This window comes from Sturnira hondurensis, unplaced genomic scaffold, assembly GCF_014824575.4.
Source record: "Sturnira hondurensis isolate 20B ecotype Veracruz unplaced genomic scaffold, ASM1482457v3 Scaffold0001547, whole genome shotgun sequence".
NCBI classification, from domain to species: Eukaryota; Metazoa; Chordata; class Mammalia; order Chiroptera; family Phyllostomidae; genus Sturnira; species Sturnira hondurensis.
In genome coordinates this window covers 43,666-70,790 of record NW_028074178.1, presented here as the reverse complement: position 1 = coordinate 70,790, position 27,125 = coordinate 43,666, and the positions used below count along the sequence as shown (strand labels likewise).

General features: G+C 41.0%; 2 protein-coding genes across 2 annotated transcripts; both read right to left on the bottom strand.

Moving 5' to 3' along the window:
• Positions 1-3,887: 3,887 nt before the first annotated feature.
• On the bottom strand, positions 3,888-4,911 carry LOC118976079 (olfactory receptor 2A2-like). The gene has a single exon (XM_037030350.1). The coding sequence runs from the start codon at positions 4,909-4,911 to the stop codon at positions 3,982-3,984; it is 930 nt and encodes a 309-aa protein (XP_036886245.1). The 3' UTR covers positions 3,888-3,981.
• Positions 4,912-21,411: 16,500 nt separating this feature from the next.
• LOC118976069 (olfactory receptor 2A2-like) lies at positions 21,412-22,341 on the bottom strand. Its single transcript, XM_037030345.1, has one exon. The coding sequence runs from the start codon at positions 22,339-22,341 to the stop codon at positions 21,412-21,414; it is 930 nt and encodes a 309-aa protein (XP_036886240.1).
• Positions 22,342-27,125: the final 4,784 nt, after the last annotated feature.

The following is a 27,125-nucleotide window of genomic DNA, read 5'->3' as shown; positions in this document are numbered from 1 at the left end:
ACTTTTTCTTATATCTTACAGACTTTAGAAGGTGAACTTATTTGTATTTTTTATTTTCACATTTATTTTCATTTCGCCATATTTGGTGTATAGGCTAGTACAGGTTAGATTATTTCAGGTGTAAACATAGTGATATGCCATCTAGAAACACAATGTGTAGAAGTTATGATCATCATCCTACCAACTGACAAACAACACTATACTATTGTATGTTGTAGATTTCACTATTTACTGTGTGTATGTACCATAATTGCAGTTACAGAACACCGGTAATACTTGGTTCACATTTTCCTTTTAAATCTTAGAATTACTCTTTTCTATGTATGTGTAAAATTTATAGAGTCATCATTTTAATGGCTGTATAAATAGCTCATTGAGTGAAAATAAAATAACTGATCACTTTATCATTTTGTTAAATATTTGCTTACATCTTTCATATTAAAGATTATTTTAGCAGAGAAAAAGAGAGTTGCACTGAGTAATCACTACTCCCTATGTGAAGGGCACACACACTTACTCTTCTGATCAAGTCTCCTGTTCACTCTCAGTGTGAGATAGAGAAAGACCCTGGAAGCAAATGGCCACTCTCACCTCAAAGAGGGTTACAAGGTACACTTTATGGCAATACCCTCAGAGGGCACCTAGGTATGTGAGATGCATCCCCAACCACTGTGTTTGAGAAGTAGAAGGAATCAGTAAAAGTCCATCTGCCACCAAGGCAGAAGAGCCAGCCACACTATACTAGTCACCTAAAGCCTCTGGTACAATGTCCTGTGCCAAAATTCGCATTCTTGTGAGGGAAATGACAGAGACTTGGACTATCCAGGGTGCAAGTGCTGGTGAAAGACACTGGAGAACATGTAAACAGTCTGCACATCTACATAATTCACAGCTCAAGGCTCAATACTTCCTTGGGACCGTACACAGCCCAAATTGTTTCTCTGAGACCCAATGCCAAGTTCTGCCCTTTGATAGTTACTGGTTCAGCAGTTTGCCCCAAGGTTGTAAACAGTGAGAATGGTTCCTCCACCAAGGAGATAAAATAAAAGAAGGCAACCTATTTAGCACCTGCATTTGGACCCAACCACCTCAGAAGGGAAAAAAACTGAAGGTCAGGCAGTTTCCTATGCTTCAAGGAAAGTCGTCTAGAATTTAATAATCCTTTCCATCTGAAAGCAGAATGAGTAAAAACCAACCCACTGATAAAATAAATGACTGTCAAATGAAATTACCTGAAAATCAGTTTTCAAGTCATTGTTTTTTCACCAATGTGGTGAATATCCAACTGAAGAATTAATTAATATTCAGAAAGTCACAGTAGGTGTATAATCAATGGAAATAAATCTAAATTGTTATCAAATGTATTTATGGAGTACTGTGTGTTAAAAGGTTGACAGTTTGATGCTTCCCTTTGCATGTTGAAAAATGAAAGAATAAAGAATTGACTATGGCTTATTGATCAGAGCCCGATTAACAGACTTTTCAGTTTGTAGCTGCCTGGGTTCTGACTATGAGAGGTGTGACCGAGTGAGGGGAAGTTATTCCTACAGTTTTGAGAAATACCCTTCAAAATCGTTCAATGACATTTTCTCTGATACTGGGTTGTTTGAATCATATTGTGATTTTATGCATTTCTCAGGTTTTAGTATCCTCGCCTGAGGACATGTTTATTTATTTTAGAAAGAGGGGAAAGGAGGGGCAGAAAGAGAGAGGAAGAGAAACATCCATGGGAGAGAGAAACATTGATCGGTTGCCTCTCCCATGCACCGTGACTTGGCAATGAACCTAAAATCTTTGTATGCGCCTTGAGTGGGAACACAATCCATGATCTTTTGGTCCATGGGATGATGCTCCAGCCAACTGAGCCACCTGGACAGGGCTTCTCAGGTTTTTAAAAAGAGAAGTGGGGCATTTAATTGGAATACCAGAAACCATAAACATCCTAGAAGAAAACAGCCAGTAAAATCTTTGAATTTATTCTAGAAATATTGTTGCCGGTATAGCTCTTCAGTCAAGGAGCAGCAAAAGAAAGACTAGACATATGGAACTCTAGCAAACTGAAAAGTGTTTGCATAGCAAGAGAAACTATCACCAAAACAAAAAGACCAGCCACTGAATGGAAGATAAAATTCACCACAGACATATCTTATGAAGTGTTAACAGTGTCCAATATCTATAAAGAACTCAGAAAGCTGAACACCAATAAACAAGCACTCCAATAAAAAAATGGGCAAAGTCCCTGAATACACACTTCTCCAAAGAGGACCGACAGATAGCCAATAGACATAAGAAAAGATGCTCAATGTCACTAACTCTTAGGGAGATGCAAATGAAAACCACAGGGTAAATCACCTCGCACCTGTCAGAATGGCTATCTTCAATAAATTAACAAAGAACAAGAGCTGGCTAGGATGTGGAGAAAAGGGAACCCTCCTGCAGTGTTGGCAGGAATGCAGACTGGGAATGCAGGCAGTGTGGAAAGCAGTATGGAGTTTCCTCAAATGACTAAACGTGGAACTGCCTTATGACCTAGCCAATCCACTTCTGGGAATATACCCAAACAAGACTACAGCACTAATCTGAAAGAATATAAGGTCAGGCACAAACAGTATTACACAATTTTTATTACAAAACTCTTACACAAAATCATAAGCATGTAATTCTATAACATAACAATATCATACTCAAGCATACCACATGACATCTTAGGTGAAATGCTCAAGTTAAAACAATAGATTATGACATGCATATATCATTACCCTACCAACCACACTTCTGCCAGAACCTGTATATGCCACCCGGTGATCATTCCAGTGTTGTTTACAATAGCCAAACACTGGAAGCAGCCCAGTGTCCATCAGTAGATGAGGGGTAAAAAGGACATGGTACATTTACACCATGGAATACTACACAGCCACAAATAAAGAAAATCTTACCCTCTGCGACAGCATGAATGGGCCTGGAGAGCATTATGCTAAGCAAGCCAGTCAGAGAAAGAGAAGTACCACAGTATCTCATTTACATGTGGAATCTAATGAACACAATAAGCAAGCAAACAAAATAGAAACAGACTCATAGGTACAGAGAACCCACTGACAGCTGTCAGAAAGTGGGGGTCGTGGGCTGGGGGAGAAAGGTGAAGGGTTAACTTCCCCACCATCCTCTCCCACCACATCCCTCTGCCCCCTTGCCCACTCAGCTCTGTCACAGTTGTCTTGTGCTGCTTGCTTCTACCGCAAGCCAATCTTCAGCTGAGTGGTTCAGACACTACAAGGATATTGGCAGGAAAAATTTCAAGAACTTCAATAGAGGATTTAATCTTACTTTTTTAGAAATGATCATAACCCAAGAATAAATGTAAGGTTTGAGTAATGCTCTAAACATTTACCTCTAGGACATTACCTCTAGTAATGCTCTTTAAACATTTACTGGTACATTTCCTTCATTTGAACTTCAAGATAGTTTAGGATTTTTTAAGTAGGTCTTGTTGCACCACACCTTCCCCTAAACTTTCCCCTTTGCTACTAAGTCATTTCACCAAGGAATTTAGAGTTTCCTTAACCTTTCGTTGAATGCACCACACAACTGTTGAGGCACATTCATATAACTCTGAAGTATTTTGTGTATTAAAATTTTAGTCCACTTCAGAAGGTCTCTCATAAAGTATTACTTTTACTGTGCTGTGTCCAACTACCACACGGTGATAAGAAATCAAATGTTGAGGTACATAAGCCAAAGAACAGGGTTGATACAACATTCTCACATTTAATTTCTTGTCCCCAGAATATTCCTGGCTTCAGAAAATGAGAATTCACTTTTTTTAAAAGGGAAGACTATACATTCCAATAATGTAGTTGTCCCATTTGAACTTTAAAAGCTATGCTCTTTTATGGAAATTTATCCTATTGTCAGAGCTAGAAGATGAACAATTCCTATTTGTACATGAAACTTGTAATTGGGAGAACTTTCTGAGATTCCCCCTCACCTGGACCTCACCTGTATCATCCTACAAAAGGCGTCCTTCACCTGAGCATTCCTCAGGCTGTAGATGAGGGGGTTCAGCATGGGGTTAAAGAGACTATAAAAGAGGAATAGAATTTTAGTCTTGTCCCCTTCTTGACTGGAGTCAGGTACTATATAAACCACCATGGCTATGCCAAAGAAGAGCCCGACCACACAGAGGTGGGAGGAGCAGGTGGAGAAGGCCTTCTTGCGGCCCTCCCCAGATTTTATCTTCAGGATGGACCTGAGTATGTGCATGTAGGAGACCAGCACCAAGCAGAGGGGTCCGAGTAAGACCAAGACAGTAGCAGCGAAGATGATGACTTTGTTGAGCCAGGTGTCAGCACAGGCCAGCTTGAGGACAGACAGGATCTCACAGAAGAAGTGGTTTACTTCCCGAGGCCCACAGAATGGCAGCCTTAGAAGGAGAAGCACGTGTACTAGAGACAGGACAAATGAGCAAGACCAGCACATGCTGGACAGAACTGTGCACACAGTCCAGCTCATGATGAACTTGTAGTGGAGAGGGTGGCAGATGGCCACGTACCTATCATAGGACATTGTCACCAAAATCAGACACTCTGTGTAGCCCAATCCTATATACAAATATGTCTGCATGATGCATGGGACAAAGGAGATGGCTCTGTTCTGGGTCACTATGTTTGCCAGCATCTTGGGGACAGTGTTGGAAGCAAAGGACATGTCAATGATGGCCAGGTGGGAGAGGAAGAAGTACATGGGGGTGTGTAGTCTCTGGTCCAGACAGATGAGAGCAAAGATCATGTCATTTGCCAACAGACTGAAGGCGTAGAGCAGGGAGAAGACCCAGAAGAGGAGAACTTCCATCTCTGGGCTGAGCTGGAATCCCAGCAGCACGAATTCCGTGACCCATGACCGGTTCACCCCCATTTCTTAAAGACAGCTGGTCAAGAACTGAATTGTGATAAAGGTCAGGGCTGGAGAATCAAAACAAAGTGGAGTTAATCTCAACGGGAGCTCAGAGAAAGATTGTATCCTTGTCAGTCCTTGAAAACTTCCCCTTCTCCCCCAAACTGGTTACCTGTTTTTAACTTTCCTATGAAATAAATGTAAACTTATAGAATACAGTCAAGAATTATGCAAAGAACTCCAATATAACTATATGCCCAGATCTAACAAATTGTTGTATTTATTATATATTTGACTTATAATTCTTTTTTTCTATATATTATATATGAGTGTTGCTTTTTTCTGAAGCACTTGAGAATAAAGTAGGAATAGACGTGATACCCTTTTACCTTTAAATTTCTCTTTCTTCCAACCACAATGATAAAAATGAGCAATTTGGTATTGACATGATTCTTTAATCTATAATATACTCTCTCTACTCCCCTCACTCAGGACCCAATCCAAAATGACATGTGAGATTTAATGTCATTCATCTTTAGTCTTCTTTCATCTGAAATAGTTAACGTGTCTGCCTTTACCGTTCATGACCGCTGAGTCTTGGAAGATTGTAGAGAAGTTCTTCACTACAATGTTCTACAATTGGAACTGCATGCAGCTCCTCATTGTTTTAATCAGATTATTCAGGTTCTGCAGGGAAATTAAGTATCTTCCATTGTGCTTCATGGGCAGGTGCATGAGGCTCACTGTTCCATCACTGGTGACACTCACTCAGATCGCCTGGTGAATATGGTGCCTCTGGAGTATCTCCATTATAGAATCATTATCTTTTTCCCTGATGCAATTTCTGGAGCATCCATTAAAGTTACTATATAATATTCTGTTCCTCATAGAGTTTCTCAGGCACTAATTTCAGTGCCTGTCATTATCCTGCCTGACTTCATTGTCAGTAATGATTATTGCGAAACGTGGTGTTCTTACTCCATCACTGCTGTCACATGTTGATTGTCAATTTTCTCATAGAGAAAGGCTCTATCCTCAACATACCCATCTATTAATCATCTATGTATCTTTATATGCCTGCATCTGTTATCTTTCTATTAGAATGGATGCATGAATTTTGTAATCAAGAAATTATAATTCTTCTATTTGTTCATTCTTACTTATTCTAGATTTAAGCCCACCAAGCTTATCCTTTTGTCTTCTAACATATCTCCATAGTTTTTGAGCACTTCCTTACTTCTGATGGCTATTCCACACTTTTCTCATACATTCCCCACTTTAACCATGTGCACAGGCACTACCCCCAGAGGGTCTGAGTATTTTACGAGGAATCATGTTCATAAAAAGGTATCTTAATCTCAATAATTCATATTTTCATCATGACTTTTGTCACATTTGTGTTGTCCTCTTTTAAAACAGCAAGCATACAATTTGGTAAGGGATAGAAATTACTCCTGGGATAACACATGCTCATGTTTCTGAACATTGAAAACAGCTTCACTGACTTCCCTTTTTTGGAGTCAAATCTATTTCACTAAGCTAACATTAGCATTGAAGAAAATGGTCTTGATATTGCTTAGTAGCTTATTTTTAGGCAAAATATATATTGGTAATGAACACCTTAGTAATTACCAAGTTCATATTATTGGTTTATTCCTACTCAGAAAACCACAGAGTCAAACATGTTAAAGGTTTACAATTTAAGAATATGAGTTATTATGTGACTATGGTGGTTCTTACCTTGCATGAGCATTTGACATCAAGTTTCAAAACTTTCTTAGAAAAATGTGATGAAACTCTACTTAAGACTAAAGATGTAATTCCCTAAAAAAACAAGTGTGCATTATTAAAATGTGTAAGTACAGTAATACCATTTTACTGTACATTTTCATAGGCATTATGAATTTAAATACATATACCAACCAATGTTGCTAGTTTACCTATTTATTTCATTTAGAAACACATCAGAAACTATTTCTCATGTCAAAATATTTCTATGCAACATGCTGTGAACAGCTGCACACCATTTCCTTGAGTATAAGCTTTTTATTCATTGTGTCATTAGGTTTGTGCGATATAATGCTTCTGTGAGTAAATTTTCAACTCATGAATTCTTCTAGTAACTTCTGAGATTTGACAGTGCTCAGTGAAATCAGTCACACAATTTAGGTATCTGTGTCCACATATTGCTCTGTCTCTAGTCATCTAAAGATCAAACTTCAAAATGCCAGCAGNGCAGAAAGAAAGAAGGAGCTCCTACCTTTTGCAACAACATGGATGGAACTGGAAAGCATTATGCTGAGTGAAATAAGCCAGGTGTTGAAGGACAAATACCATATGATCTCACCTCTAACAGGAAGCTAAACAACAAAACAAACAAGCAAGCAAAATATAACCAAAGACACTGAAATAGAGAACAGGCTGACAGTGACCAGAGGGGAGAGGGGAGGGAATTTCAGGGGAAATAAGGGAGGGATTTAGAGGAACCTATATAAAGGATACATGGACAACAACTGAGAAGGGTGGAAATGGGAGGGAGGGGGGAGGATGGGGGGGTGGGATGGGATGGGAGTAATAGACAGAAAACTGTACTTGAAAAATAATTAGATAAAAAAATAAAAAAAAAGAAAACAGTCAAGAATTATGCAAAGAACTCCAATATAACTATATGCCCAGATTTAACAAATTGTTGTATTTATTTTATATTTGCCTTATAATTCTTTTTTTCTATATATTATATATGAGTGTTGCTTTTTTCTGAAGCACTTGAGAATAAAGTAGGAATAGACGTGATACCCTATTACCTTTAAATTTCTCTTTCTTCCAACCACAATGATAAAAATGAGGCAATTTGGTATTGACATGATTCTTTAATCTATAATATCCTCTCTCTACTCCCCTCACTCAGGACCCAATCCAAAATGACATGTGAGATTTAATGCCATTCATCTTTAGTCTTCTTTCATCTGAAATAGTTAACGTGTCTGCCTTTACCGTTCATGACCGCTGAGTCTTGGAAGATTGTAGAGAAGTTCTTCACTACAATGTTCTACAATTGGAACTGCATGCAGCTCCTCATTGTTTTATTCAGATTATTCAGGTTCTGCAGGGAAATTAAGTATCTTCCATTGTGCTTCATGGGCAGGTGCATGAGGTTCACTGTTCCATCACTGGTGACACTCACTCAAATCGCCTGGTGAACATGGTGCCTCCTGAGTATCTCCATGGTGAAATAGTTATCTTTTTCTTTAATGCAATTTCTGGAGCAGCCATTAAAGTTACTATATAATATTCTGTTCCTCATAGAGCTTCTCAGGCACTAATTTCAGTGCCTGTTCATTATCCTGCCTGACTTCATTGTCAGTAGTGATTATTGCGAAACGTGGTGTTCTTACTCCATCACTGCTGTGACATGTTGGTTGTCAATTTTCTCATAGAGAAAGGCTCTATCCTCAACATACCCATCTATTAATCATCTATGTATCTTTATATGCCTGCATCTGTTATCTTCCTATTAGAATGGATGCATGAATTTTATAATCAAGAAATTATAATTATTCTTCTTTTTATTAGTTCATTCTTACTTATTCTAGATTTAAACCCACCAAGCTTGCCCTTTTGTCTTCTAACATGTCTCCATAGTTTTTGAGCACTTCCCTACTTCTGATGGCTGTTTCACACTTTTCTCATACATTCCCCACTTTAGCCATGGGCACAGGCACTTCCCCCAGAGGGTCTGATTATTTTAGGGAGGAATCATGTTCATAAAAAGGTATCTTAATCTCATAATTCATATTTTCATCATGACTTTTGTCACATTGTGTTGTCCTCTTTTTAAACAGCAAGCATACAATTTGGTAAGGGATAGAAATTATTCCTGGGATAACACATGCTCATGTTTCTGAACATTGAAAACAGCTTCACTGACTTCCCTTTTTTGGAGTCAAATCTATTTCACTAAGTTAACATTAGCATTGAAGAAAATGGTCTTGATATTGTTTAGTAGCTTATTTTTAGGCAAAATATATTGGTTATGAACACCTTATTAATTATGAAGTTCATATTATTGTTTCATTCCTACTCAGAAAATCACAGAGTCAAACATGTTAAAGGTTTACAATTTAAGAATATGAGTTATTATGTGACTATGGTGGTTCTTACCTTGCATGAGCATTTGACATCAAGTTTCAAAACTTTCTTAGAAAAATGTGATGAAACTCTACTTAAGACTAAAGATATAATTCCCTAAAAAAACAAATGTGCATTATTAAAATGTATAAGTACAGTAATACCATTTTACTGTACATTTTCATAGGTATTATGAATTTAAATACATATATCAACCAATGTTGCTAGTTTACCAATTTATTTCATTTAGAAACATATCAGAAACTATTTCTCATGTCAAAACATTTCTATGCAACATGCTGTGAACAGCTGCACAGCATTTCCTTGAGTATAAGCATTTTATCAATTGTGTCATTAGGTTTGTGGAATATAATGCTTCAGTGAGTAAATTTTCAACTCATGAATTCTTCTAGTAACTTCTGAGATTTGACAGTGCTCAGTGAAACCAGTCACACAATTTAGGTATCTGAGTTCACGTATTGCTCTGTCTCTAGTTATGTAAAGATCAAAGTACAAAATCCCAGCAGCAGGGAGACTCAGCTCTGTCAGAAACTGCCCAGTGGGAAGGGTGTCTAACTCCACAATCCTGACTCCCTTTCTCCTGAATGCACCTCTGCTGTGGGGTTGTCCCACTTGGCTGGCTGCTCCGACCACACTGGTGGCCAGGGGACGCTGGTTCTCTCCTCACACTCAGGTGAAAGCCTGCTGATCTTCACCTTCCTTCATTCTTCAATTCACTCTTCTCTCAGATGGATGATAAATGCTCCCCAGACCTTAGAACAGCCTGACTTACAATGTGTGCAGCTATTTGGTCACTAGGCTGAAAATCCCCCTTATTCTTCTTTGACCTGCCACCTGAGCTATTTACCCTCTTATTTGAAGGAACTGACACATTTTATGTGACATTATTTCATGTTCTACCTCCTCCATCCCAGGTTCCACATGGTCCACGTGAAAGGAACGACCCCAACACCAGCATTTGAATTTCCTCCTAGAGGTCTAAGTTATGAAGAACAAGAGCCACGGATTTCTCATTAGTGTCTTTTCTACTGTTTTCTTCTCAATTCCAGTTTCTGGCTTGAGAGAAACTACTGTTTTCTAGGGGAATGGCACCTGTGATTACATGACTCTTCACTGTGCATGAACAAAAGGAGAAGGCTCCTACCTGTGCAGCAATTATAAGTTAAACAGTTACTTTAATACAATGAACATCACTTAACCCCGCTGCCTACAGAGGATGCCACTGCACTATACAAGACCTTACAGTGAGTCTTCAGGGGCGTGGACAGTGCATGCCCAAATAATGTCGAGTTTCATCTCTTAAGAGCATGGATATAATTTTAATTCACACATTGTGTAAGGCTTATGAATGTGGGTGAATTTGGTAATTTTAAAACTACTGTGAAGTACTGTCTATCCCTCAGAGGGCAGTGAGGTCTCAGTAACAGAGCATTCTCGCTGGTGGAAGCTCAGGTGGGTATGCAACTGGGTCAAACACAGCCATGCGCTGACACGCTGGGCTGATCACTGCCATGACTGTTTTACCCCAATGGGTGTTGCAGGGCACCACACTTTCCTCATATGAACCATGCCATGGTAGGGTGAGTCCAGTTACAACATAAAGAGGTGGCTGCCTGCTGGATCATCTCTGGGCCCCAATGAAAGGCTGGCTGTCACACAGCCTGAAAAAGGGTCTTTCTATTCTTGAAAGTTAGGCTAGGTTCTTGTGGGAGGCAATTCAGAAACAATATAAATGTACAGGCTTGGCCAAGAACAACAGTTCCAACAGTTAAATCCTCACTGTAAGGGTATATGGGGAAACTTCAGGACATATCAAAGACAGAAGGAGATTCAAATCAAATGCCACTTATTTAAGCTGAAATTCACTTTCACCAAATAGTGAACTTTTTATCTTTATATGTCTTACACATCTTTATGTCTCATAACAATTAGTACAGTTCTAGATGATACAGACACTCAGGAAATGTGTGTTAGATAGATGATTGCCAGTTTTAGTTAAAAAATGTGTATGTTAAGCATCTTCTGTTTGCCAGGGTCTTGGGACCAAGACATGGTCTCTATTTTATGAGAAAAGTACAGTGAGAATTTGATCACTGGAAGAGACAGACAAAATCCTAGATTTTCACTTTCATAAACATGAGTACATTTGGGAAGTTTCTATGTAATTGTGCGTAAACTTGGCGACATTAATTTTTTCTACCATTAAAGAATGCTGCTATGTTATGGAAAGAGAGGGAGAGCCACCTCAGTATTGCCAAATTCTACTCAAACACAGCAGGACACAGTAAGTAATGTCTGAAACATTTCATCTCTGAACATGAAGAATAATGATTTTGTTGAATGTAACTCAATGTATTATTAGTCAGTAGAAACATTTATTTACTAACATTTTTGTTTGCCGTGTCCATAAATGGATTGTTTTATTTTAGATGCACTTATTATCTTATTTTTATTGTCATGACCACAGTTATTATTTTCCTATTAAAAGAGCAACATGAAAATAGGAGACAGATTAAGTCTCTTAAGCAAATGCACCCTGGGACAGGGAAGAAAACATCATGGTGAGAATAAAACACTAGTGACATACATACAAAGGTTCGCAAGGTCGGCACAAGCAGCTTTTCACCTGGGTGGTCCTGTGATTCCGACTTTCTTCAGCTCTGGAGCTTTGTTCCACTTCCCCAGCTCTGGCCAGGAGTCTCACATTCATACTGTCCTTTGGATAATAGGAGAGATATTTACATCATATACTGTGATTTCTAATCTGACAATTATGACCATGAGCTGATCACCTGGGGTGGTCAGGAAAGGAGTAATTGTATAGTAGACTTACATTTTATCTGGTTTCAGCAAAGAAATGAATTCAGTCATGCTTCCTGGAAGATTCTCTTCCAGGCAGAGAACTTGCGCTGGACATCACTCTCGTCATTCAGACCAGGTAACACAGACCACCCATAATCTGGCTCCTCAGAGCCTTACTCAGACAGAAAGCCTGGCTATAAAGCCCTGGCTGAGACAGTGTGCTGGCTCTGACCAGCACTACACAAGCACATTGGGAGGAGAGTGTGACAAGTTTTTAGGGTTGTCAGGGCCCTGCGCACAGCACAAGAGGCAGACAGTCCCTGAGGTGGGGAAGGAAGAAATCTAGGCACCAATTCCACTGACCTGCAGTGCCCTGTTGGAGTCAGGAGGAAAAAGGACCCAGCAGAGCCAGTCTCGTGCACACAGGCACAGTGGTGTTGGCTGGTGTTTCTTGTCTGGCCTCCACTCCCCACACTGAACTTGACTTCCCAGAATAAAACAGTCTCGTCTGTGTCAGATTTTCTCATTAGCACCTACTCTGACCTGGAATAAACCCCATGGAGGAGAGAGATGCACCTGTGAACAAGGGCAGCAGCCTGCCCCTCTGCAGCTTCTGCAGGTGGAGACCCAGACACTGGAGGGGCTGCAGTGGGTACTGCAGAGGAGCCCAGGGGCATAACTCCCATTTGAGAATCAGATGAACTAAACACCTTCTGGAGTTTCTCCTGAGAGTTCAGATTCCCACAAGGACCTTAAGATATTTTGCCTAGTTATCTTCTCCCTACAGGAAAAGGAAAACTCTCTGAATTCCCTCTGTGGAGGCCAGCAAAGATGGAGTCTGAGTGTCCCTGGGGGGAGAGAGCTGGGACCAGGCAGGGCTGCTGTTAGCCCTGTGCTATTTCTACATGAACTTGCAGGGATCAGGGGCTTTTTCCCTGAGACAGACACAATGAATGACGGCAGCCACATGGTGGGATTTTGTGGAACCTGTTAGGGTGACCCTGAGATAGGAGAGGCCCCCCAAGCTATGGTGTGTTGCCATCTGCACTCAGGGCTCATAGGTAGAGATGAGGAAGGATTATAACATCCATGTGCAACAATTACTGAGTCCTGTTTATGTTTCAGAAAATGTGCCAAATACCTTACAGTGACCACATAGTTCAGTCTGATCATAATTTTCACTTTACAGATGTGCAGCTCCAAGTCTGAATACACTGTCATATGAGTACTCTGAGTATGGCACAGGGACCACAGGGAATGTCTGAGAACCTTTTCAAGTGTCTGCCAGGTATGAAGTGTTTCCACAATAATGCTCAGACACTGCCTTCTTCATCCTCACTCTCTCGGGAGTGCACAGTGGGGCTTTCTGGAGGCAATGTGACACTCAGTGAGGCTGCAGAGAGAACGCAGAAGATGTCAACCCAGCTGTTCTCTGCTCAACCAACACTTAAATGTTTTTCAGAACTGTAAAACGCAGCTGCCCTATTCATTATTTTCATGTTCTATACAAGATCGGTATCATCAAAATTCATTCTTTAGGTTATTAGGTCATTTCTGTGTGACACACACACCAACACACATGCTCACATAAATAAAGTATCTTTGGGTCCTTAGTGATATTTCAGGGTTCAAGGGGCTCCTGCATGAAGTGACAGATGACCCGTCTGAAAGGGCCAGAGCTGGGAGCAAGTGAGTCCTACCAGACATCAACCATGATTCAGTTTCCTGTCCCTGCAGCAGATGAACACAAACGTGTGATGGGGCTCTCAGCTGCACCGTGTGTCATATTGTCCCTCGGGTCCAGAAGTCTGGAGGTCTGGTGGGCTGAGTTGTATTTTTGGCACAGGACTTGCAGGTGGAGATTAAGGTTCAGTCTGGGTGTGCCCCCCAATCTGTGGTCTTGCCTGTGGCCCCTCCACCTTCACTCTTCACTTGCCCCTGTGACTTCCTCCTCTGTCAGGGCCCAGGGGGACCTCTGCTCTCAGGAGGCTCCCCTGACTGGGTTCATCCCACCACCACAGCCCCCCTGGTTTAGGATCAGTGGGTGGGCAACATCCCATCTGAGTAGTCCCCTGACCAGGCCTGGACTAGGTGACCAAGGGGTGGGTGTCTTTGGAGGCCTTTTTCAGAATCCCACCTGCCTGCTGCATCTTACCCACTGTACCCTGTCCCCACTCCTTACCTTCTGCATTGGTCCTTAGGAAGATGCCCACTAATCCATTGTTTTAGTTACCAGCACACCTGACTCCAGAACTTCCATCCCAAACTGCCCCAGTAACTCTGAATCCCACCTCAGAAGCACACAATTTCCATTCCCATGCCTCACTCTCAGGGACAAAATTAGAATGTTTCAAAGTCTTTTCATTTTGAATGTTCATAAACTTACCTGAGTGAACAGTTGGTTGTCCCGTCCCCCAACCTGGCCTGTGGAGGTTCTATAGCAAAATGCGGGGACTTCCTGAGCATCTTGGTTTAGGGGGCATATACACAACAGACTCAGTGATGGTTTATTTAGCATAAGAACCATGGCCCAGGCATCGCTGTGTCCCACACCTAAAGGAGCCACTGTGGCCCAAGGATAACTCGGAGTGACAGCTGTATCNCCCTGTGCTGTTTCTACATGAACTTGCAGAGATCAGGGGCTTTGTCCCTGAGACAGACACAATGAATGACGGCAGCTACATGCTTCAAAAAATTAGTGTTATGAATGCTTGCTTCTCTACATCTGTATTGAGGGTGGGATTTTGTGGAACCTGTTAGGGTGACCCTGAGATAGGACAGGCCCCCCAAGCCAGGATGTGTTGCCATCTGCACTCAGGGCTCATAGGTAGAGATGAGGAAGGATTATAACATCTATGTGCAACAATTACTGAGTCCTTTCTATGTTTCAGAAAATGTGCCAAATACCTTACAGTGACCACATAGTTCAGTCTGATCATAATTTTCACTTTACAGATGTGCAGCTCCAAGTCTGAATACACTGTCATATGAGTACTCTGAGTATGGCGCGGGGAGCACAGGGAATGTCTGAGAACCTTTCCAAGTCTCTGCCGGGTATGAAGTGTTTCCACAATAATGCTCAGACACTGCCTTCTTCACCCTCACTCTCTGGGGAGTGCACAGTGGGGCTTTCTGGAGGCAATGTGACACTCAGTGAGGCTGCAGAGAGAACGCAGAAGATGTCAACCCAGCTGTTCTCTGCTCAACCAACACCTAAATGTTTTTCAGAAATGTAAAACGCAGCTGCCCTATTCATTATTTTCATGTTCTATAGAAGATAGGTATCATCAAAATTCATTCTTTAGGTTATTAGGTCATTTCTGTGTGACGCACACACCAACACACATGCTCACATAAATAAAGTATCTTTGGGTCCTTAGCGATATTTCAGGGTTCAAGGGGCTCCTGCATGAAGTGACAGATGACCCGTATGAAAGGGTTAGAGCTGGGAGCAAGTGAGTCCTACCAGACATCAACCATGATTCAGTTTCCTGTCCCTGCAGCAGATGAACACAAACGTGTGATGGGGCTCTCACCTGCACCATGTGTCATATGTCTCTCGGCTCTAGAAGTCCGGAGGCCTGGTGGGCTGAGCTGTATTTTTGGCACAGGACTTGCAGGTGGAGATTAAGGTTCAGGCCGGGTGTGCCCCCCAATCTGTGGTCTTGCCTGTGGCCCCTCCACCTTCACTCTTCACTTGCCCCTGTGTCTTCCTCCTCTGCCAGGGGCCAGGGGGACCTCTGCTCTCAGGAGGCTCCCCTGACTGGGTTCATCCCACCACCACAGCCCCCCTGGTTTAGGATCAGTGGGTGGGCAACATCCCATCTGAGTAGTCCCCTGACCAGGCCTGGACTAGGTGACCAAGGGGTGGGTGTCTTTGGAGGCCTTTTTCAGAATCCCACCTGCCTGCTGCATCTTACCCACTGTACCCTGTCCCCACTCCTTACCTCCTGCATTGGTCCTTAGGAAGATGCCCACTAATCCATTGTTTTAGTTACCAGCACACCTGACTCCAGAACTTCCATCCCAAACTGTCCCGGCAACTCTGAATCCCATCTCAGAAGAACACAATTTCCATTCCCATGCCTCACTCTCAGGGACAAAATTAGAATGTTTCAAAGTATTTTCATTTCCAATGTTCATAAACTTACCTGAGTGAACAGTTGGTTGTCCCGTCCCCCAACCTGGCCTGTGGAGGTTCTACAGCAAAATGTGGGGACCTCCTGAGCATCTTGGTTTAGGCGGCATATACACAACAGACTCAGTGATGGTTTATTTAGCATAAGAACCATGGCCCAGGCATCGCTGTGTCCCACACCTAAAGGAGCCACTGTGGCCTTATGATAACTCAGAGTGACAGCTACGTTCTATATAAATCCATGACTTACATCTTCATAGTTTTGTGCTAACTTGATTGGTACCTGCTCCCCTTTGAGTTGTGTTATTTCTACCTGGTAGCAACCTGTGCAGAACACTCAGGCACAGAAATGAGCAGATTGCTAAATTACCACCTTCCTCAGGCTGCATTCACCACAGGTGCTACTCTCTGAGGTGGACTTAATCCAATCTCTGGATACTTTTGACCATCCACATCCGTATTCCAAATGACGTACTTGCATGAGGCTGTTGGATCTTTGTACTCTGCTCATTCCCGGGAACAGATCTTTTTGTACAGACTGTTCCTCCTCATCAAAATGAAACTCAGATTGTCCAATGATGTCAGGAGAGCCAACTGTCTCTTCCAAAGCTCTTTGGTTCTGTGTTTGGGGACAATTTACCATGCTTGTTATTTTTGTTGTATATCAATGGCATGAGTGCAGTTGCAAGGCATGTTTTGTCACCCCACAAAACATGGGTTCCCCATAGTATTGCTAGAGAAGTGGTAGTCCTACCTCAGTGTAACTTAGTCTGGGTACACCACAGGGCCTCCTGGAAACTGCCTCCTGCCACACAGGGCCCCTTCCCAGGGAGTTCGAACCTACCCTGTGAAGTCTGCCTTTTATTCCCAAGTACTCCATCGTCTTCTTCTGCTCTGTTCAAATACTTTCTACCCACACAAATAAATATGTACCTGTGCCCAGCACCCTAGCTGGTTCCTGTGTTCCATTAAAGCAGGGTCGTTTTGTAGCATGTGATCGTCAAGGTGCACAGTTACACTGTGATCAGCCATCTGACAATTGAACAATACATGGTTCAGTGGCCACGTGGAGAGTGGTTCCTGGAAACCTCTTCCCCAAAAAGAGCCTGTGCAGTAGAAGCAACCTAAAAAATAGGAGTCGAAAGTTACTGCCACCTAGCGAGAATTCTGCCCAGTAAGCAACAACTGATTCAATTTATCATCCTGTCACGTGACCAAAATGAGTCCCAGTGAAGGCCACCCAGGACTGCAAGCTTACATCTCACCTGGTAAACTTCCAAACGCAAGGCTGTTTGAGCAAACGTGTGACATCACCACTCTGTGCATCTGGCATAACTGTTTGGATGTTGAGCATCCCAGCACTGCCCTGTTCCCCAAACCTGGTCCAGGTGAACCCAAAAGAAAGCAGAATCAGTGTGATAATGAGTAAGCTCCTGGCATTAACCTCGATATTTAGGCTTCTCTCCTTCATAATCTTGTTCCCATGACTTGCAGCAGAGATGGCCTGAAAGCACCCAAAAAAAACCCCGAGTCCAAGTGACAACTCATGATGTGGAGATGATGTACATAGCAGATTTAGGAGTCAGCAGGGGGTGGCCTGGGGACTCCAAAATATGGTCAAGGTGTCCCCATGGGGCTTATTAGAATCTGGCTGAGGGAGGGTTTTCCAGGACACAAAGCATTGGAGGTACCCTCTAATCTATACCCTGAAGTGGGGAGATTTGGAGTCCAGCCTTCCTAGGGAGGGGAGGAAAGAACCCTCTCCAAGGTGGCTTCCACTCAAAGCTTCATGCCTCTTCTGGGACCAGGAGAGGATCTGCTACCTACGACTTTGTCATATTTATTTGTACTCTGCTGCACTCTCATACTCTATGTAATGGAGTCAAAGGGTTATTTTGGAAATCTCATATCAATAAAGGATGCAGTTTACAACTAATTCATTCCTCACTGTGCGATTCCTGACTTTCTGGGATCACGACCTGAACTCTGGAAAACTGAACAGTTAATTAAATTTTGGAACAAATCCACCTGTGCTCTTACTCTACATTTCCCCGCTGATGAGAAACACATTCGGAAACACCAAAAATGGCTTCTGATCATGTGAGAAGACTGGTGCATACTGGGCAATCCATAAATATTGGCACCTGTCTACTTCCCTGTTTGTTTGATGTTACAGGTGATCTTCAGAAAACCTGAAAACGACCCACAGGTGACAAAACTAGTAGCCAACTGACCCTGTGAAAACAGTAGTTTAGGACACAGTTTTCCAAGTTTGATATCATCTGACCATCAAGTATAAAAATACCAATTTTAAGACAATAAGTAATGAAATATTAATGTTTATGATACCAAACAAACTATAACCTTGGGAAGCGAATCATCTCAAAATAATATGTTTATATTGCATTATTAAGGTGATATTCCTGTAACTTCTAAAAGTGATCAGAGCAAGAAATACACATACACAAAACACAAATATACACAAAGGACACAGACATACACAACACAGCCAGCTCTTAACTGCAATAAACGTTCTCAGGTATGTATGTTGTCCATCAGCATTGGGCACTTCCTGTCATCACAGCTCTCATTTCAACCTACATTTATATCTCCTATGTTTCAAGCAAGGTCCTGTAGAATTTTTATTATACTTTCTATCTGAAAGCAGAATGATTAACAACCATCAAACTGATAATTTAAATGACTCCCAAAATAAATTATCTGAAAATCAGTTTTTAAGTCATTGTTTTTTCACCCATATGGTAAACATCCAACTAAAGAAGGAATGGATATTCAGACAGTCACGGTAGGTGTATAGTTGATGGAAATAATTATAAATTGTTACCAAATGTATTTATTGAGTACTGTGTGTTAAAGGTCAACAGTTTGATGTTTTTCTTTGCATCTTGAAAAACCAGAGAATAAATAATTGACTATGGCTTATTGAGCAGAGTCCAAGATACAGACATTTCAGTTTGTAGGTGCCTGGGTTCTGACTGTGAGAGCTGTGACTGAGTGAGGGGAAGTTATTCCTACAGTTTTGAGAAATACCCTTCAAAATAGTTCAATTCCATTTTGTCTGATGCTGACTTCCTTGACTCATATTGTTATTTTTATGCATTTCTCAGATTTTTATATCCTTACCTGAGGACATGTTTATTGGTTTTAGAGAGAGGGGAAAGGAGGAGGAAAGAGAGAGGAAGAGAAACATCCATGGGAGAGAGAAACATTGATAGGTTGCCTCTCACATGCGCCTCGACTTGGGGCTGAACGTGCAATCTTTGTATGTGCCTTGAGTGGGAACTCAATCCATGACCTTTTGGTCATAGGATGAGGCTCCAGCAAACTAAGCCACCTGGACAAGGCTTCTCTGATTTTTGAAAAGAGAACTGGGGCATTTAATTGGAAGACCAGAAACCATAAAAATCCTGGAAGAAAACATGCAGTAACATATTGGATTTCTTCTAGAAATATTTTTGCTGGTATAACTCTTCAGGATAGTGAAGCAAAAGAAAGACTAAACAAATGGAACTCCACCAAACTGAAAGGTGTTTACACAACAAAAGAAACCTTCAACAAAACAAAAAGACCACCCACTGAATGGGAGAAGATACTCACCAAAGATATATCTCATAAGGTGTTAACAATATGCAAAATCTATAGAAAACTCAGACAGCTAAACACTTATAAACAAGCACTACAACTAAGAATTGGGCAAAGGACCTGAGTACACACATCTCCGAAGTGGTCAATAGACATAGGAGAAGATGCTCAATGTCACTAACTGTTAGAGAGATGCAAATGAAAACCACAGGGTAAATCACCTCACACCTGTCAGAATGGCTATCATCAATAAATAAACAAACCACAAGTGCTGGCCAGGACATGCAGAAAAGGGAACCCTCCTGCAGTGTTGGCGGGAAGGCAGACTGGGAATGCAGGCACTCTGGAAAACAGTACGGAGTTTCCTCAAAAAAATTAAACATGGAACTGTCTTATGACCTAGCCAATTCATTTGTGGGAATATATCCAAACAAGACTACAACACTAATTTGAAAGAACATAAGGTCAGGCACAAATAGTATTACAAAATTTTTATTACAAAAACTCTTATTACAAAATCATAAACATGTAATTCTGTAACATAACAGTATCACTGTCAAGCATACCACATGACATTTTGGGTGAAATGCTCAATGAAAACTACAGATTATTACACTTATATCATTACCCTACCAACTACGTTTCTGCCACACCCTATATATGCACCCCAATGATCATTACACTGTTGTTTACAATAGCCACACATTGGAAGCAGTCCTAGTGTCCACCAGCAGATGAGGGGATGAAGAAGCCATGGTAAAATGACACCATGGAATACTACATGGCTACAAAAAAGAAGGAAAATCTTACCCTTCGTGACAGCATGAATGGACCTGGAGAGCATTATGCTAAGTGAAGTAAGCCAGTCAGAGAAAGATCAACACCACAGGATCTCATTTACATGTAGAATCTAATGAACACCAATAACTAGCAAACACAATAGAAACAGAGCCATAGATACAGAGAACACATTGACAGCTGTCCAAGGGAGGAGGTGGGGGGCGCTGGGGGAGAAAGGTGAAGGGTTAACTTCTCTCACCACATCCCTTTCCCCCTTTGCCCACTGGGCTCTGTCACAGTTGTCTTGTGCTGCTTGCTCCTACTGCAAGTCAATCTTCAGCTGAGTGGTTTAGAAGCTACAAGAATATTGGGGGGGGGGGGGAAATTTCAAGAATTTCAACAGGGGATTTAATCTTACTCTGTTAGAAATGATCATAACCCAAGAATAAATGTAAACTTAGAGTAACGCTCAAAACGTTTACCTGTAGAACCATTTAAACATTTACTGATACATGTCTTTCACTTGAATTTGAAGATATTCTAGAATTTTTTACATAGTTTCTTTTGCACTGCATCTTTCCCTAAATTTTCCCCTTTGTTACTAAATTATTTCACCAAGGAATTTAGAGTTTCTTTAACCTGTCATTGCATTCACCACACAACTGGTGAGGCACATTCATATAACTCTGAAGTATTTTGTGTATTAAAATTTCAGTCCACTTCAGAAGGAATATCATAGGGCATTACTTTTACTGTGCTGTTTCCAACTACCACCAGGTGATAGGAAGGCAAATATCTGAGTACAGAGAAGTGTGTTGATACAATTTTCTCACATTTAATATCTGTCTGTGTAATATTCCTGGTTTGAGAAAATGAGAATTCACTTCTTTTTAAAAGAAAGACTAAAAATTCTAATATTTTAGTTGTCCCATTTTAACTTTAAAAGCTATGGTCTTTTACGGAAATTCACCCTATTTTCAGGGCTGGAATTGAAAAACTACTATTTGTATATGAAACTTCTAATAGGAAGGATTCTCTGAGTTTTCCCTTCACCTGGAACTCACCTGTAGCACTCTACCCAAGGCGTCCTTCACCTGAGCATTCCTCAGGCTGTAGATGAAGGGGTTCAGCATTGGGTTAAAGAGACTGTAAAATAGGGATAGAATTTTATTCTTCTCCCCTCGTTGAGTGGAGTCAGGTACCATATAAACCACCATGGCACAGCCAAAGAAGAGCCCGACCACGCAGAGGTGGGAGGAGCAGGTGGAGAAGGCCTTCTTGCGGCCCTCCACAGACTTTATCTTCAGGATGGCCCGGAGGATGTGCATGTAGGAGATCAGCACCAAGCAGAGGGGCCCGACTAAGACCAAGATAGAAGCAGCAAAGAGGACCATTTTGTTGAGCCAGGTGTCAGCACAGGCCAGCTTGAGGACAGACAGGATCTCACAGAAGAGCTGGTTTATTTCACGAGACCTGCAGAAAGGCAGCCTTTGAAGGAGAAGCACGTGTATCAGAGCCACGACAAATGCACACAACCAGGATGTGGTGGCCAGGACCATGCACACAGTCCAGCTCATGATGACCGTGTACTGGAGGGGGTGGCAGATGGCCACATACCGATCGTAGGACATTGCCACCAAAATCAGGCATTCTGTAGTAGCAAGACCCAAATATAAAAATGTCTGCATGATGCATGGGACAAAGGAGATGGCTCTATTATGGGTTACTAAGTTTGCCAGAATCTTGGGGACATTGTTGGAAGCATAGGTGATGTCAATGATGGCCAGGTGGGAGAGGAAGAAGTACATGGGGGTTTGTAGTCTCTGGTCCAGACAGATGAGTGCAAAGATCGTACCATTTGCCAACAGACTGAAGGTGTACAGCAGGGAGAAGACCCAGAAGAGGAGAACCTCTGTTTCTGGGCTGAGCTGGAATCCCAGCAGCACGAACTCTGTGACCAATGAGTGGTTCCCTGGCATTCCTTATGGAGACCTGGTCAAGAACTGAATTGTGATAAAGGCGGGGGCTGGAGAATCAATACAAGGTGGAGTTCATCTCAATGTGAGCTCAGAGAAAGATTGTATCTTTGTCACTCCTTGAAAGCTTCCCCTTCTCCCCAAACTGGTTACCTGTTTTTAATTTTCCTATGAAATAAAGTTAAACTTATAGAAAACAGTCAAGAATTATGCAGAGAACTCCGATATAATCATACACCCCGATTTATCAAATTTTAATATTTTTTTCATATTTGGCTTATAATTCTTTTTCTCTATATTATTATATGTGAGTATTGCTTCTTTATGAAGCACTTGAGATTAAGGTATGAATACACATGATACCATGTACCCTTAAATCATGTTTTTTTCCCCACCAAAAAGAAAGAGATTCAGTAATCTAACCACAATTATCAAAATTAGGCAATTTGATATTGACATGATTCTGTAATTTATAATATTCTCTCTCAAGCCCTGGCTGGTGTAGCTCAGTGGACTGAGTGTGGGCCTTTGAACCAGAGTATCGCGGTTCAATTCCCAGTCAGGGCACGTGCCTAGGTTGCGGGCCAGTTCCCAGCTGGGGATGCATGACAGGCAACCATACATTGATATTTCTCTCCCTCTCTCCTTCCCTTCCCCTCTAAAGAAAAATAAATAAAATTTAAAAAAGACACAATTTGTGAAGCAGATAAAATAAAATTGGTAACGTCAAAAAATATTCTCTCTCTACTCCCCTCACCCCGGACCCAATCCAAAATGACATGTGAGATTTAATGCCATTCATCTCTAGCGTCCTTTCCTCTGAAATAGTTACCCTGTCTGCATTTGCCATTCGTGACCAGTGAATCTTGGAAGATTGTAGAGAAGTTCTTCACTACAATGTTCTACAATTGGAACTGCATGCAGCTCCTCATTGTTTTATTCAGATTATTCACTTTCTGCAGGGAAATTAAGTATCTTCCATTGTGCTTCATGTGTAGGCATATGAGGCTCACTGTTCCATCACTGGTGACGCTCACTCTGATCGCCTGGTGAACATGGTGCCTCCCGAGTATCTCCATTATAGAATCACTATCTTTTTCCCTAATGCAATTTCTGGAGCAGCCCTTAAAGTTACTATGTAATATTCTGTTCCTCATAGAGCTTCTCAGGCACTAATTTCGGTGCCTGTTCATTATTCTGCCTGGCTTCATTGTCAGTAATGATTATTGCAAAACGTGGTGTTCTTACTCCATCACTGCTGTGACATTTATTGGTCATCGATTTCCTTGTAAGGAAAGGCTCTATCATCTACCTACCTGTCTGTCAATCATCTGTATATCTTTATACGTCTGCAACTATCATCTTTCTATCAGTACAGACTCATGAATTTTGTAATCAAGGGATTACAATTATTTCTTATTTTTATTTATTAATTCTTACTTATCCTAGATTTAAACACACCAAGCTTGCCCTTCTGTTTTTTAACACATCTCCCTAGTTTTTGAGCACTTCCTTACTTCTGATGGCTGTCTCACACTTTTCTCATACATTCTTCACTTCAGCCTCAAGCACGGACACTTCTTCAAAAGGGTGTGATTACTTTAGGGAAGAGTCATACTCAGTAAGCAGTATCTTAATGTTGATAACTTATACTTTTATCATGATTTCTGTCACATTTCTGATGTCCTCTTTTAAAACAGCAAGCATAAAATTTGGCAAGGAATATAAATCGCTCCTGGGATAACACATTTATATGTTTGTGAACATTGAGAACAGCTTAACTGACTTCCCTTTTATGGAGTCAAATCTATTTCACTAAATTAACATTAGTATTGAAGAAAATGGTTGATAGTATCTAGTAGTTTATTTTCAGGCAAAATATAGATTTGTAAGCAAAACCTTATTAATTAGCAAGTTCATATTATTGTTTTATTCTTACTCAGAAAATCATAGAATCCAACATTTTAAAGATTAAAGTTTAAGAGTATGGGCCATTGTTTTACTATGTTGGTCCTTACCTTGTATGAGACCATTTGACATGAAGTTTGAAAACTTTTAAAAAAAAACATTATGAAGCTCTATTTATAATGAAGATTAAAGAGGTAATGCCCTGAAAAAAAAACACAAATAAACAGTATTAATAATGTGTATATATAATTATACCATTTTGCTGTACATTTTCATATGTATCATGAATTTAAATACATATATCAAAGTGTTGCTAGTTTATTTGCCAGTATTTCTTTCATTTTGGAAAATATCAGAAACTGTCTCACTGCAAAACATTTCTATGCAATGTTTCCCTGTAAACAGCTGCACTCTATTTCCTTGAGTATAAGTATTTTATTTATTATCTCATTAGGTTTGTGTAATATAATGCTTCTGTGAATTAATTTTGAATTCATGAATCCTTCCTGTAAATTCTGAGATTTGACAGTGCTCAGTGAAATCAGTCACACAATTTATGTATCTGTGTTCATGTATTGCTCTGTCTCTAGTCATCTGAAGATCAAACAACAAAATCCCAGCAGCAGGGAGACTCAGCTCTGTCAGAAACTGCCCAGTGGGAAGGGTGTCTAACTCCACAGTCCTGACTCTCTTACAACTGAATTCACCTCTGCTGCATGGCTGTCCCACTTGGGTGGCTGCTCCCACCACACTGGTGGCCAGGGGGCACTGGTTCTCTCCTCACACTCAGGTGAAAGCCTGCTGGTCTTCACCTTCCTTCATTCTTCAGTTCACTCTTCTCTCAGATGGATGTTAAATGCTCCACAGACCTTAGAACAGCCTGACTTGCAATGTGTGCAGCTATTTGGTCACCAGGGTGTAAATCATTCTTACTCTCAGTCTACCTGCCTCCCGAGCTATTTACCTTCTTATTTGAAGGAACTGACACATTTTATGTGACATTATTTCATGTTCTACCCCCTCCACCCCAGGTTCCACATGGTCCACATGAAAGAAACGACCCCAACACCAGCATTTGGATTTCCTCTTAGACATCTTTACATCTACATCATGAAAAACAAGAGACACAGATTTCTCATTAGTGTCTCTTCTAGTGTTTTCTTCTCAATTCTAGTTTCTGGCTTTAGGGCAAGTCCTGTATTCCGGGTAAATGGCATCTGTAATTACATGACTCTTCACTGTGTATGAACAAGAGCAAAAGGCTCCTACCTGTGCAACAATCACAAGTTAAACAGTTACTTCAACACAATGAACATCACTTAACCCCTCTGCACCACACAGGCCTTTCAGTAAGGCTTCAGGGGAACAGACAATGTGTTCCCAAGTAATCGCAAGTTTCATCTCTTAAGACCATGGATATAATTTTAATTCACTCATTTTTAAATGCTCATGAGTGTGCATGAATTTAGTAATTTTGAAAGTGTTGAGAATTACTGTCTATCCCTAAGGGAGTGGTCAGGCCTTGGTAACTGAGCATTATCAGGCTGGGGGACTCTCCTGTGTGTATGCGAATGGGTCAAACACACCCATGTGCTGACACACTGGGCTGACCGCTGCCCTCACAGTCCTACCAGATGGATGTTGCAGGGCACCCCAGCTTCCTCCTGTGAACCATCATATCATAGAGTGCAGCCAGTTACAACACAAAGAGAGGTGAATGCCTGCTTGATCATCTCTGGGCCCCAATGAAGGGATGGCTGTCAGACAGCCTGAAAAGAGGGTCATTCTACCCTTGAGAGTTAGGCTAAGTTCTTGTGGGGGGCTCTTCAGAAACAAAACAAATGTGCAGGCTTGGCCAATAACAACAGTTACAACAGTTAAATCCTCACTATAAGGGTATATGGGGAAACTTCAGGACATATCAAAGGCAGAAGGAGATTCAAATCTAATGTCATTTATTTAAGCTGAGATTCCTTCTCACCAAATAATAAAATTTTTATCTGTATATGTGTTACACATCTTTATGTCTCATAACAATTAGTATAGTTCTAGATGAAACAGGCACTCAGGAAATGTCCCTTAAATTGATAATTGTCATTTTTAGTTAAAAAATGTGTATGTTAAGCATCTTCTGTTTGCCAGGGTCTATTGACAAAGACACGGTTTCTATTGTATTAGAAAAGTACAGTGAGAATTTGATCACTGGAAGAAACAGACAAAATCCTAGATTTTCACTTTCATAAATATGAGTACATTTGGGAAGATTCTATGTAAATGTGTGTTAAGTTTGTGACATTAGTTTTTCCTACAATTAAAGAATACTACTATGTTATGGAAAGAGAGGGAGAGCCACATCAGCATTGCCAAATTCTACTCAAACACAGTTGGACGCAGTAAGTAATGTTGGAAACATATTTCATCTCTGAACATGAAGAATAATGGTTTTGTTGAATGTAACTCAATGTAGTATTAGTCAGTAGAAAAATTTGTTTACTAATTTTTTAGTTTTGTGTCTTCCTAAAGGGATTATTCTATTTTAGATGTACTTATAAATTTATTTTTATTTTCATTACCACAGTCACCATTTTCCTATTAACAAGTAAGCAACATGAAAATAAAATAGGAGACAGACTCAATCTCTTAAGCAGACACACACTGGAACAGGGAAGGAAACATCACGATAAGTATAAAACACTGGTGACATACATACAAAGGTTTGTGACGTTGGCACAAGCAGCTCTTCACCTGGGTGGTCCTGGGACTCTGAGTTTCCTCAGCTCTGGAGCTTTATCCCACTTCCCCAGCTCTGGCCTGTATTCTCGCACTCATTCTGCACTATTGGATGATAGGAGAGATACTTACATCGCACACTGTGATTT

What these genes read in the sequence shown, in the direction of transcription:
- LOC118976079 (XM_037030350.1), bottom strand. Translation starts at nt 4,911, where the DNA reads ATGGGGGTGAACCGGTCATGGGTCACGGAATTCGTGCTGCTGGGATTC.
- LOC118976069 (XM_037030345.1), bottom strand. Translation starts at nt 22,341, where the DNA reads ATGCCAGGGAACCACTCATTGGTCACAGAGTTCGTGCTGCTGGGATTC.